At 42.5% G+C, this 14828-nt stretch overlaps 1 protein-coding gene across 1 annotated transcript in view; it reads right to left on the bottom strand.

Moving 5' to 3' along the window:
* ANO4 (anoctamin 4) overlaps window positions 1-14828 on the bottom strand; it is a 267991-nt gene that overhangs the window by 224071 nt on the left and 29092 nt on the right. The window contains exons 2-3 of the mRNA XM_088465536.1: window positions 5187-5267; window positions 2026-2280 (exon numbers count right to left, since the gene is read on the bottom strand). Of these exons, the coding sequence (XP_088321662.1) occupies window positions 2026-2280; window positions 5187-5267 (336 nt within the window). The remainder of the gene's footprint in view (window positions 1-2025; window positions 2281-5186; window positions 5268-14828) is intronic.

The following is a 14828-nucleotide window of genomic DNA, read 5'->3' as shown; positions in this document are numbered from 1 at the left end:
AACTCAATTCAAACTTCTCGCACTCACTTACAAAGCCCTCACCCAATTCTCTCCTATTTACATCTCTGACTTTATCTCCCTTCACATTCCGGTCCATCCACTTCGCTCCACCCATGAATGTCGCCTCTCCTGATTACTTGCTCTCACTCTCGCCTCCAATATTTTACCCATGCTGCTCCTTAACTCTGGAACTTTCTCCCTCTCCCTATCAGACTTTCCCTCTCTTTACAAAATTTTAAACGGGCTCTCAAGACCCACTTCTTCATCAAAGACTTTGAGATCTCCTCCAAACCTACTAATCCATGCTCCTTCCTCACCATCTAGAGGGGGGTTTCCAAATGCTTGATTTTAGAGTGAGTGTGGCCAGTCCATGAAGAGGGAATAATTAGCACTTTACCAGCTTTAATATGCGTTATACAAAGTGTATTGTGTGTAATAATTCCAGCATATACAGAACCAGCGATCACAGTAAGCGATTAAATGCAGCAGTAGAGCCATCCTGCCTGAGATGAATGTTTTTATTTCAGATGTGGGCACCATTCCAGAGCACTGGACCAGATTTGGGAGAGCAGCAGAAGAAACTAGCACTGCCCTGGACATATATGTATAAATTGGCACAGTACATGTTTTCCAGATCGCCTAGTTGGTGCACTGGTGTATTTATTACAGGCTGACACATGTTAAAAGATCCACAGGTGGTGCTAATTATTTATTTGTGATACTGACAAGAACATGTAGCACTAGTCAGATTATATTATATTACTATTTCTATTGTGGTCATGGTGTTGGCTGGGGAGGGGGGTTTCCAGGCAACCGGAAACCCCCCTGCGTTTGCCTATGCAACCCCTGGATTCTGCTGCCCTGCTTCTTTTTGAGTATTATTACTGCTGATGCAGCAATGTTTATAAACAATGTCCATGTCCTGCAAAGTTTTGTAGTGTAAGTCACTTTAGTTCGTGTTTTTGTTCATACTGTTTCTGTACTTTGTAAGGTGCTGCATGACTCCTTGTGGTGCCAAATTATTAATAATATTAATAATAATAATAATAATAGTATACAAAAGCACTTTATAAAGGGATTGCAATAATAAAAAATCATAGGTATGGTGAATGCAGCTTTACATCAATACAAGTAGAGCCAACACGTTTAGAAACATGATTATTAAAGCATGATTTAATCAATAATTAAAGTATATCTGATGGGTTACGTGTATATGGATGTACACAGCAATAGTTATTGAATGGTTTATAAATGTATATATGTATTTAGTTGAAATAGAGCAAACATATTCTATAACAATTATGTATAGAGTTAGGTTATCTCAATGGGCCCCTGTCAGCGGCAGCAGCAGCCTCTCTCCCCAGCCCAGTGTGCTGAGCTGCGGTGGGCCTAGTCTCCTTTGCCTTCCGACTGTGCAGTTGGGAGTGTTTGCACTGATCGCCCCTTTCCCCTTCCTTGGAACTTTTCCCCTGTGCAGTACTGGTCCCCTAAACTGTAATCCCACCAAATATACGTCATAGTAGGATGATTCTGTAGTGGCTGCGATTCACTCTCTGGGATACTAATTTTGATTCAAGTAGCACATACATCCCTCTTGCGAAAGCACCATCTCTCTTCTGTAATGCCAAGTATTTCTATAAAGACACCACTCCTAATGGGACTAAGACTCAAACACCGTTGACAAGTTTATATGAAGAAGTGTTTTGAAATGGCAACACAGAGCAAAATGCCATCAACCAAACGTGGTCAAATGTAGCCCTGAACTAATTGCTTTGCCTAATCAATATTCTGATTGGGCTTGATTGGAAAATATGGTTTCTGATTATGCTATTGTGACCCTTGGGGATCCAATCAGTTGTTCTGGCTTATTTCAAGGTTCTAGATCTACATAACCTGTGTTTCTTTAGAGTTTGTCATTTAGTGGTTGGGACAACTAGAGTGATATATTTGAGGCCACCATTAGTCCTATGTGCACAATGGAAACCAGGTCTGAAAAAAAGCAAACAATTAAGATAAAATTCTTACCCTGGTTGGTTTCGGAGTCCTGACTTAGAGTATCCAGACTGCTGCTGCGAGGTACTGTAGGTATAATGGACAATGAGGTTGGGCTGGAGAAAGATGATGATAAATCCATCTGTGTCAGACAGGAGCAGGATACCGGAGATGGTGGAACATCAGGATTGTGCTTAGATTGCTCAAACGGATGATAAGACTCTTTGTGAACATATGGGGGTTTCCAGTGTGATATTCCTATTGAAACTGGACCTTTAACTTCAAAACCTATAAAACACCAAACAAATAAAATGTTGATCCTATAATACACAAATTCTATCTTGATAGATCCATTATTTCTCTTTCAGGTACAATCAAATAAATTACTGTTTTGGGAACGGTAAGATATATCGTAATAGACACATTACATTTAGCATACATAATTGCTCTAATCCATACAATTTTACAATACAATGGGATAAGGCACTACCCGATATAGAGATGTATGCAAACCTGATGGTTTGCATACATTTCCATTGGCAGGGGGACCCATTCTACGCATGTGCAGAATGGGTTCTGTGAGATCGCTAGCAGTGCCCCCAAAGCAACAGCAGGATTTACATATTGCAGCTGTTTGGGTGAAGGGATGGGCTGGGATCGGGGCCATATTGTCCAAGATGGACACAGACTACGGTTATGGTGATATTTACCCCCTTTCACCAACCAGCACTATTCTGAAATCTGATCCTCTTCGGTTCAAAGTATCATCCCTGGGGTCTTGGCAAAACAAAAAAAAACAATGCAACTGCTCCTCATGCAGCTCAGCCGCTGACAGGTCACTCACGGTCATTTCCCATAGGGTTGAATGGGGCCATGCTGATTGGTCAGAGCATGGGAACTGCCGCGATTTTACCAATCACTGCGGCTCAATTCATTCCTATGAGGAGAGACAGCAAGTGATATGTCATTAATTCTGTGGCTTCGAGGAGAGCAATTACATAGTTTTTCGTTGTTTTGACAAGATCCAGGGATGCTACATGGACTGAAGGGGACATGATTTCTTTCTTTCATGAATAATAAATTAATAAACAAGGGGTGTTGGGGTGTGTATAGTTAATAATTTTATTTTGTGTTTGTTTTTATTTAATTTTTTTTTCACAAATGGACTACAGATTCCATTGGCCCATTGATGCCTGAGCGTGTTGGCACCTGTGGTTCTCCAAGTGCCATCATGCCCTGGCAAACTTACTTGAACCAGCAGTCTACGTGTAAAGAAAGTATTAATTGCCACCACACCCACCGGCACCAGGAATGCAGAGAAGTGTCTCCCTGCTATAGTGTCACAAGCCCTGCATGTTTAAGTCTAGCTTTGATTGGTGAAAAATATGGGGGACCCCACATCATTCCCAGCCTATTTTTCAGTACCAGCCTGGGCTGAATAATCCAGTGCTGGTTATGAAATTGCAGGAGATACCCACACATTTTATTTATTTTTTTATTTTTACCAGTTTTAGTTTATGTTTTACATCATATAAGCCTTCACAGATCTTAGGCTTGTAAATCAGAGTGGGATAGTGGTGGGGTTTGTGACAGTATCCCAGCAGGATAGGGCTTTAGAAACCACTGGGGATCGACAGCAGGTTCTATTTAGAAGGTCAAAATTACCTTTATTAAATACTGACTTTTGTGAGTAGAATCCACCGTCAAACCATGGCGAGTTACAGCAAGTTTGAATTAAATTACTTCAAGGCCAATACAGTAAATTTACCCCAAGGTGTCTTCTGCCAATTTTGGGCCGTATTCAATTAGGCGTGAAAAGTCGGAAAGGTTTCGTCTACCGCACTTGTCACCTACATCGCGTGTTTTGGCTGCAGAAACTTATCGGGCGCGCCCCCGCTATTCGCCGTATTCAATTCCAAAGGATGTGAAAACATGTGAAACGGCGAAACTCAAACAGGCGAAAAGTGCTATCACCCCCCAAAAGATGCATTAACATTGGGGATCAATATGGATGTCCCTGAATAGCCCTACTGAAGCTATTTGGGCACTTAAGTGCTGTCAATTGCTTCAAAGTAGCGTCTTTGCACAAGTGGTGAAGAATACCATTAAGCAGTTTAAAAAAAAAAAAAAAAAGTAGTCCTGTCAAATTTGGGATACTTGAAAATGGGAGCAAGCATGGTTTAAAATCTCAAAAGTGAAGTTTAAAAAAACTTAAAAAAACGCACCTTCAGCAAGCACCTGCAATCAAAAAAACACCTCCCCATACTTGCAGACCCCACAAAAGTCTATTTCGCTAGTTTACAAGTTTGTACCCCCACTTTGCACTTTTTTGCCCCCATTTTCAAAGTCATTTTTTGGGGTGTTCTTTTTTTTCTTAGTTTTTTTTTTACGCAGTTATGCTTTGGGGGGCCGTCCCAAGGGTGCTACGTGGTTTCCCGATGTTTGCACCCCTAAACCGCAATTCTACACTTTTTTTCACCACCTATTCATAGGTGAATCTTTTTCGCCTATTACATTGCACTGCATTTTCAAGTACGCGAAAACTATTTGAAATTGAATGCGGGAAAAAATGTTTCCGCCTGGCGAAATGACGTCATCTGCGATACTTTTTCGCGGAAAACGGCTTTTCGCGTCTAATTGAATACGGCCCTAAGACAGCTAAAAACACTATCATCAGCTACAGTGAAAATAGCGCTAGCCGCAGAGGTATGGGACATTAATTCCAACAAAGAAGTAGTAAAAATAAATCCACAATCTGTGAGATGACAGCATAAACAAGACTGCATCTGCTGCCCCAGACATTAGATGCATATAGCAATACAAGTAGGGGGAAGGGAGCAGCAGGGTGACATTCAGCATTGAATGCTATATGGAATTCTACTGGATGATGCTTCAATTGTTACTGAAAGTGACTGCATTATTTCAGAGTAAAGCAGGACAAAGCAGATGGGGAAAGTAGTAACATGCTTTTTTTGGACCGTAAAAGATCCAGAGCATCTTAAGTAATTTCTAGTATTGTAGTAGAAGTATATGTACTGCAATAATTACTATTGAATCTTTTTACCTTGTTTAGAAAGGATATATTGAATCAACCAGCACTATGAGCACAGATCGTGTCTGAAACTATAGAATTCAATATGTACTTCATTTCTTTGTTGCGATTATCTTATAACACATACAGTATTGGTTCTTACCTATGGTGATCTGACTGACACAGCTGTAGTAGCTCGCTCCACTGGAGAGATTATTATAGCTCCCACTGTTCGGATCTGTGTCTGAAAAATATGAAAACTGCAGTGAGAAACTAAAAGGATAAAAGCAGGAAAGTGATTTTCCCATTTGCCCATCTCCAGAGTGTTGTTCCTTGCACAACAAACCATCATAAGTGAACAGTCATAAATCTCACCTGCAGCATATGCCCGGCCAGGATTGCTAGACACAAGTTAATATTTATTTCTTATTATCACACTTACAGACAGGATACATGTAGCCGTGCAAATGGATTTATCTCAATTCAAATTTGTTTTCACATTGGACAACATTGGGGTCTACACAGAAGCTGAAACCATTACTGGATATTGTGTCACTCAATGACACAAGAAAGAAATACATCTCCTACAACTGATGAGACGATTACGTAAAGAACTAGGACTATAAATCCCATTTAGGACATTAGAAGACCATGTAATGGTGGGCTTCAAAAACCACGTCCTTGTGTAGATAACGGAATGCAGCATAGAATCTGCCCATCCCTGCCATACTGTATAACGAGTTTGAAAACTCGGAGGTAATCTACAAAAAGGAGAGAACTGCAGACTATTTTACCAAGGAAACCCCTACAACAGGGATTCCCAACCACGGTTCTCAAGGCACACTAACAGTCCAGGTTTTGAGGATAGCCATACTTGAGCACAGGAGACTTAATTAGTACCTCAGTTATTTTCATTTAACCAACTGTGCTCAAGCCTGGATATCACTAAAACCTGGACTGTTAGTGCGCCTTGAGGACCGAGGTTGGAAAACACTGCCCTAGAATCAGGGCTGGATTAAGCCTTTGGGGGGCCCGGGGAACTTAAGATAGTGGGGCCCTCTCCCTCTTGTAAGCTATACCCCCCTGGCTTTGACAGTCGTGTGTGTGCCTCTTCCTCCCGCACCTCCATGAGGTAGCAACAGAAACACAGGTACGACTCCTAAATGCAGTCCGGCAGTGGGGGGCAGACTCCCGAACCTCCTCTTGGGCAGTGCGAGGAGGCTGGAGAAAAGCAGAATCGTTCACGGACAGCAGAGCCAGAGTTATGTTGGAGCGAGGCCCGGCAACTGAAACCTTGGGGCCCATTACACAAATTTTTCTTGCCCAAACCCCATCCCTCCCCATTTGGTACAGGCCGGTCGGCTTGAGTCTTTTGTTACATCAGCAACGGGGAACCTCTAAAAAATGGGATCCTCCCTGGACAGATGATAGCTTCAGACGGTATTCAATATTCATGTAGGCAATCGCATGGCCCGGAAAATGCCTGTTTAAGTAGGAATATAACCAATGTCATCATCATACAGCTGGGGTAATATGTTTTTTTTAAAGTGTTTAATGAATATTATTGTGTGACAGCCCCTTCCCTACTGTGTCTTTTCAACTGTCTCATCCCACCATGTCTCTCCTACAGCCTCAGATCCCCCATGTTTCTACATAACCTCAGATCCCCGTGTCTCTGCATAGCCTCAGACACCCTCCCCCATGTGTCTATCCAGCAGCCACAGCCTCCCCTTGTCTGTTCAACAGCCATAGCCCCCCCTTGTGTCTCTGCATCAGCCTTAGCCCGCCTGTGTCTCTGCATCAGCCTTAGCCCCCCTGTGTCTCTGCATCAGCCTTAGCCCCCCTGTGTCTTGGCAGCAAAAGTCACAGCTACCCCCCAATTTCCCAACAGCAGCCACCACCTCCTGTCTTTGGAGGAGCATCAGCCACAAACACCTCCCTGTGTCTTTGCAGCAGCCATCTTCCCCATCTCTCCCTTCTGGAGGAGCATAAGCGACAAACAAGCACTCCCCTGTGTCTTTGCTGCAGCCACCTCCTCCCTTGTCTCTCTGCAGGAACAGCCACTGCATCCCTGTGTCCCTCCATAACCCCACACTTACCTAAGTTGCATCTTCTGCTTGCTCCTCCTCACAGCGGCGGCAGGCTCCTCACTCAGCTGGTCTTCACCCAAGCAGTAAACGGACGTCATGACGTCACGCACACTGCGGCGGAAAAAAACAACTTTATTGAGCAAGCCAGGAGATGCCAGTGACAGTGAAGAGGCATACCTGCTGGGTTCATCCTATTACTGCAGCGGCGCGGGCCCCGCACAGACTGGCATGGGTAAGAGTGACTGGGGTCCCTTGGAATCTCAGGGTACTTGTATACACCTTTCACTGGGCCTAGTCAAAGCTGCTCTGGCTGGGGGGCCCCCTGAGAGAGGGGGGCCCGGGAGTACTCGCCCCCTATGCCCCCCCCTTAATCCGGCTCTGCCTAGAATTAAACAGGCCCAGAGCAAAAATCACATTAGTGACCACCTATTCTACCTTAGAAAACATTGCGAGTAATTTACAACTTTAACATAATAAAATGTATGAAGCTTTCCAAAGAAAGAAATACAGGACAAAAAAAAAAAAACATTTTTGTGGTTTCTCTGGAACTAATGTTTAGTCCAGAGGTTCCCAAAGTACGCCATTACAGTCCACGTTTTAGGGATATCCATGCTTGAGCACAGGTGATTTAATTAGTACCTCAATCCATTTGATTTAACCATCTGGACTCAAGCTTGGATGTCCCTAAAATGTGGACTGTAATAGCGGACTTTGGGAACCTCTGGATTAGTCATTTATTTTTATTACCTTTTTTTGTTAATAAGTGCACTTGCAGCTTCATCCCTTTATGAGGCACGCAGGAGAGTAACTCTAAAAGGGCAAAATATGGAATGATCCAAATCCACACCTTCCTGTGCCCCACAAAAATCCACCATCACCAACAAGTGAAATAACTCCATTCTACACAGCAGCATTCAGTAGATAACACTACTCATCTAGGGGACCAGGGATAGGCATATGTCTAGAAAGGAGTTGTTTCAAGAAGGAGTAGTAGTGGGGGGAAGGGGAGCAGCAGCGAAATAACATTTTTAGGCCTATTTGGAACAGCTTATAATGATCCACTTCTGGGACAAAAAGTCCATGTTATGATGTGAAAATGCAATCTGTCTTATTGGGAGGACTCCGGGGCCATTAGAGTACAAACAGTAATGATTACCCATAGATAGCACTTAGTAATGCAAAATTGCAAACAGACTGGTGGTAAACTGATCTAAGGTAATTTTTGATAGTTTAATGACGCATATAAAAAAACAATCTTAAGTCACCAACAGTGACCACACAATCAATGAAAAGAAGGCTATTAACACACTTTGACCATACTTGCCAACTCTCCCTGATTGTCAGGGAGACTCACTGAAATAGTAACAATCTCCCTGATTGCACCTTAACCCCATTATGAAGCTGTTATATAAAAGAAAACCCAGAGATATAGACATTCATATGGAACCATTAGTATAATTTCCCTGCATTGGTTATAAGGCACAATGATCCCTATGGCTAGACATGCATTTTCTGAAAAGTATCAGTGTGTACTCATCAACAAATAGATCTTACTTATGTAAATCAATATTATGGCACGCCTCTCAGATGTAGCAGTACACATCCACTTTACCGCCGAGCTCATAGATGTTACTTTCACAATCTCCCTGAAATGCTTTTTCAAAAGTTGGCAAGTATGACATGAAGACCTATGTATGGTTGCCATCTCTGTGTCCTACCTCTGACAATCTTCTTCTGACAAAATGTGAAATAGTTAAAAATTGTGTAAGCAGTAGGAAAGGCAGAGATGATGATTGGAGAGTCATCGCATGCAGGGTAAAAGTGTATTGTGAAGCAAAAACACCACAAGATGAGGCAGAGGAATGTATCAACACGCAGGAAGTATTCTGAGAAACACTGATGGCCATGCAGGACAATCATTCACAACAAATTCAAGAGGGATCCTGGCCTTTGCCATCATGATGCCTGAGCAATAGGATAATGAAAAACTTCCTCCGTACCAGAACAGGAAGAAGGTTTGTTGAATACAAAGTCATGGGTACGGGATGTCTACAATTACTAATTCATGTGTTATGTATCCATTTTTTACTGCCTCTACTCATTCCAACCATAGCACAGCACTGCTAGCCGCACAGTAATGCCAGTTGCCCATGGCTGCTTTCATGTTGGTGGCTGAGAATAATGCTTCTACCTTGCTACAGCCCTACACAATTCCTTACACTAGTTATTTTGCTACCTCTAATTAGCAAAGGCGGGATTTGCTAATCCTACCTTTGCTAATTGGTGTGCGGGGTTCCTGCAGCTAATTGAATTGGGCAGCGCGGTGAATTAGTTTTGAGGTAAACCCCACGGATAATTGAATTCCCCACTTAACGTGTTTTTGTGCAGAATCTAATTCACTGCCTAAAGCTTTCTTGTACCCTTCACATATCAAATTACCATTAAACTGGCACTGATGGCTTTATGCACTTTTGTTCTATCATGGTTATAGGACTGAAATATCCCTGAGGAAGCTGGAAGGATTTTAACCAGTGAAACGCGTTGAGCTATACATTGCACTTGGAAACACTCCTTTCTGTCATTGGTGAATATCCACCTTGGATTTTTAAAAACCTGCTGATTTTGGCAATTCGTTGATATTCCCGAGGAGGATGACAGCCCCATCTATATCTGCATAGAACACTGCATGTGCCCAGGGACTGTAGCAAAACCCTCATCTATTCCCGCTAATCCTTTCGTCTAAAGGGATATTTCAGTCCTAAATTGACTCTTTTCAGTCTATATGACTGTGCATTATTTGGAAGGAGGATCCACCAAGGATTTATCAGATATGATTTTTCATACTAATATATGTGGCTTTTATATTTATCTTCATTTTATTCTTTGTTCTGTGTATGTTTATTTATATATGCTTTTTTTCTTAAGGTTACTGTATTAAATTTGTGTAATTTACGACCTAAACTGTCCATTGGTAATTCTGTTTTAGCGCTGGTTTCTATATTTCTTATATATTGGAGATCATGCTGAGTTGGATGGGATTTGCAAACGCAAAATGCACTCCGGAAAAAGGTGAATTTTGCTAAGCTTGCAGAGCTGTCTGTATCACTTGATGTGTCTGGCTCAGCAAGGGTAGCACAGGCGTTTGCTTCACAGTCGGGATAGACCAGTGGTGTACATCAAGAGATGTGGCTGTGCAGTGGCAGTGTGGCACTTGGTTTGTAGTTACCATGTGTCGAAGCTGGAATATTGGCTGAGACAAGATCAGTTTAAAATTGAATCGCAGCGACACCATCTTGTGACTGGCCGCAAGACGCCATCTTGGAAATGAGATCGCAAGACGCCATTTTGCGAATGGCCGCCTAAGCGCCATTTTAGATAAACTCACACTTTAGTACATGTGGCGATATTACTATTAGCATCATGCGATTGCATCTGTGACCATCGCCATAAGTTACGGCGATTCACCAAAAGCCCATTTCATGACTTTACGTAGTTTGGGTGCTCTGGATAAAGTGTATTTTATTATAATTCCCCTAAAGGATATATTTCAGAAATGGCTGTACAGTATGTCAAAATTGGATTGCATTAGCTAAACAGAGCAAATGGCCACGTGACAACTAGCCTGTGTAGACAAGCTTCATGGACATAACGTCTGCTCTCACTCCAGGTGGCCCTGCTCGAATACAGCAAGAGGGTCGTTTGTAGCACCTTACATTAACAGGCTTCCTACAATAAAATACCTTCAAAGCCAAGAGTGTTATCTGAGGTTTGGGTCTTGTAGCTGTGCTAATTTGCATCCACACAGGCCCTTTGAGAACAAAGACCAGTATTTTGGAGCCTGAAAAGGGTGGGGGATGCTGGGGCATGAGCAAGTCATGGAACTATAAGGCTCAGCATTCCACACTGCTAGGTGTTCACTTAGTTTAAGTGAGATTTAGTGCACCATTTCTCATACACACATTAATACGCACAATTGCGCTGTTAACTAGTTGCAAATTAGCGACTAGTTCCTGTATGAAAATGCTGTTTATTAGCTTCATGCGCACGCATCTGCCCCAAGTTAACTAGCGTCTTTACATCACACCCTGCATACTTACACATTACATATTCACATAAAAGGTTTAATAAGCTTTAAAGTATAAGATTTAAGTTTGTTCATTTAGCATAAATGCTGTGAAATAAAGATTATTTGGTAACTAAGGTTTTATACATGATAAGTAAGCCATGATTGGTATTGTACTGATGAGTACTCTTTCAACAGTATTCCGGTACCATCGGTGTGGAGATCGCATCATGCATTCTCAACTTATGGACCGCAGACACTTCAAGCAACAAAATGTACATTATATGAACAACTGTTAGGATGTTGCATGAGGCAGGAAACCAGAGACCCCCAGTTGTTAGAGGCTGGGTTGTGTCTATTTGAATCAACCTGTTAAATGCCTTGTAACATATGCCCTCTCCTTTAGGACCAATGGTATTAGCAACAAACTTCTCTACTGTGTTGTTTATTTCTGGGGGGTATAAATATGTGTGCTCTGACCCTGGGTTCCTAGTCTTTGTGCTGAATGCTAATTGACGAGGGGTTTCTTGCTGATGCCTAACATCTGGACCAGAGTGCTGCGTATGTATAATTGTACTTGGGTCTGTATAATCTCTTTGCGCTAAGATTATAAGAGGATCATAGCGTGTAACTGCTGTACTTTTACTTGAATAATACTTTGTGCTTTGGAACCACAGGTTCTAGGTCTGGAGTCTTTATTTACTGTATGACTGCGTATGCAAATTAGCGTCATCCTTAGAGGTTTATAGGAAGGATATTAGAAGGTATAGGCAGGGGTATATAGAGGTTCAAAGGCAGTATCCTTAGTTGGGGGCTCAAAGTGAAGTCGCTTACCTACTCACACGGCACATACGGTTATCGATATCTCAGCAAAGGGTGGAGTGGCCACATGCAGGGTTTACCTGCAACCGCTTTGTGCTGAAAGATCGCTATCCATTTTCGTGTGAGCCAAGGAAGCTGACTAGAATCCAGGGACAAGAGAGGAAAAAGTTTGTTTTCCTTTGTTGATAGAACCTAACGTTTAAAGGGGTGCAGCAGTATTGAGCACGCGGCTGAGTCGCAGTTTTGCGCACAGTAAAGACGCACTTTTGCGTACGCAGCTAAAAAGTTGTCATACGGTTGTGTGGCAGTCGCATTATTGTGTATGTGACTGGTCGCACAATAGTGTATACGTACTTCCGGTTGTGCTGCCACGTGTTTAAATAAAGCCGTTGAGGTTTACATTTTTCAATTGTTATCAATATCTGGGTTAACGTGTATTTTTCTGCGTAGGAAAAAATGTGTAACAGTGAGTATTTGTTGGTAGGGGTAACTTGTTCCCTACAGTTAGAGGTACCGTATGACCTTTAAGGGCTAAGTGCTAGTCGCTCGGTAAGCAGCTTAACGTTCTATACACAGTAGCAGGTGTACATGTTGTCTTTGTTGTAGAGAGGTGTGGAAGTTGCCTTTTTCAAAACTTATCCAGGTGTGTGGGCGCTGCCGTTTAAATCGTCCACAGGTAAGTGAAAGTATCTTGATTGTCTTTCACCAGTTTAAATCTTTACTGAGGATTTGTCTCAGAATGGGGGCCATACAAACAATATAGATGTTAGACAATGATGTGCTGCTAATGGAAGCGCCGTTTGGATCGGCCCGTCGTATTATGCATACTAAGTACGGTACTTATGCAATAAGGTATTGTGATGTATGGTTTAAAATGACGATGAAGAGTGTTAGACCGTTTCCCATAACTGGTAGTTTTGATAAAAATTTACTAGATAATGTCCGGGATCACAGTCTGATGCGCTCCCCTGAGAGAAAAAGGTAAAATATTATGAATGTTTAAAGTTGTGGCAGCATGAAGGGGATGCGTGGCTTAAAAATGCGCAAGCAACGCAAACTAGCATTGTGAGCGCATTGCCAGAGAATACATCCGCGACGCTGAATTGCAATACGGGCGAGCTGCAAAATGGCGAGCATGTGGAGCAAGGTAGCTTTGTGGAGAGTATTGCCATCAGTTCACGCTCACCACCCCCACCTTATGTGGATGGAGGAGCAAGTACAGTTATCAAAAATACCCATAAAAATGTAACAAGCAATTTGTACCCTCTCTTAAGCAACCATAAAGAAAATGTTTATGATGTGGATGATGAGCCTATTGTAATGTCTGCCATTTCCCATACTGTGCAAATGATAGATGCTGCACCACCACAATCACGAGTGGTGCCACCATCTCCATCGGTAACAGCAAGGGAAGTGCTAACACCCTCTGCACCCGTAGAGGAAGTTGTTAATATCATACGTAGCAGCAGCAGACTAAACCCCCAGCCAGGTAACAAGGTCAAAAGGTAGCAGTGCTGCCGGTCTGCATCCCATTCAGACAATAACCGTTCTGAATGGAAATGCAGATGCGAACGGTGTAGTGCCCATGAGGGAAGTAGTAATGCATTGTCCCTGGACAAGAGCAGAACTAAATTCCATAATAAATGATTTCCCCGATCCCAAAAAAGAACTAGCCAAATGTCAAAGATTTTTGAGAATTTGGGTAGTTCTCATGAGCCAACTAATAAAGATTGGCATGTGGTGTTAAAATCCTGTCTGCCACGCAATACCGACGTGACAAAATTTATCACGGATTGTGTATTGGATGGTGACGTTCCCTTAACAGACCAAGTAAACCAAGGTAACAGTTCCCGCATTGTAACTCAATTGGGTATATATTTTCCGGTAGTAGTTAACTGGAACAAAATTTTCACCATAAAGCAAAAGGAGAGTGAATCTGCAGAAGATTATTGCGACCGGGCTCTGCAGGCTATGACCCAGTATAGTGGGTTAGAAGATATTAAAGATAGCACTCACCACAGGGGAATGATTGTCACCATACTCATGGATAGCCTTAAAGAAGACTTAAAGACCCGGGTTAAGACCTCACAACCTGGCTGGAGGGGAGTCACAATAGATACCCTCATAGAATCTGCCATAGAACATGATAAAAACATCTCAAAGAAGAGAGAGACCCAGAGCGAAAAACTAATGGCTGTCAGTAAACAAGCTCTGGAGGGAATGATGGTAACATCACAGCCAACAGACACACTCACATCTGCACACACACTTACACCTGAACAGCTATATGCCCTCACTAACCCCACGCAACAACAAACACAGCTCTATTCCACAAACCCTATACAATCACAGGTCCCATACTACTCACAAACCTCATATCCCCTACAATACCCTTACCCTCTCTATCCTTACCCATATCCACCACCTTTACCCTCTGCTCAAATCTCACAACAACACTTGTCTTCACCCGATCCACGAACATGTTTTAATTGTAAACAAACAGGACACTTAAGTAGAAACTGTACAGTAAAAAGAGTAGGAACCCCAAATCAGGGAAGACCTGGACATCCCCATAAGGGATATGCACAGAGACCAGCATATTTCCAGCAGGCACCAGCTCCAATTGTGGCCGTAAATGCTTTATTGGAGAATGGTAGCCAAAGCTAGGGATCAGGTCATACCTGTAGTCTACAGATAGTCAGGTTAACGGGAAGTACTAGGGAAGAACCAGTCATGATGGTTGATGTAGCTGGTACTGAATATCCTTTTCTTGTAGACACAGGGGCGACCAGGTCAGTGATAAAATCTCCAGTTAATTTACAGGTGACCA

The sequence above is a fragment of the Taudactylus pleione genome, unplaced genomic scaffold (assembly GCF_031769625.1).
Source record: "Taudactylus pleione unplaced genomic scaffold, aTauple2 ptg001990l, whole genome shotgun sequence".
Classification (NCBI taxonomy): Eukaryota; Metazoa; Chordata; class Amphibia; order Anura; family Myobatrachidae; genus Taudactylus; species Taudactylus pleione.
Note: the sequence above shows the minus strand (reverse complement) of the source record. Positions and strands in the feature narration are given on the sequence as shown.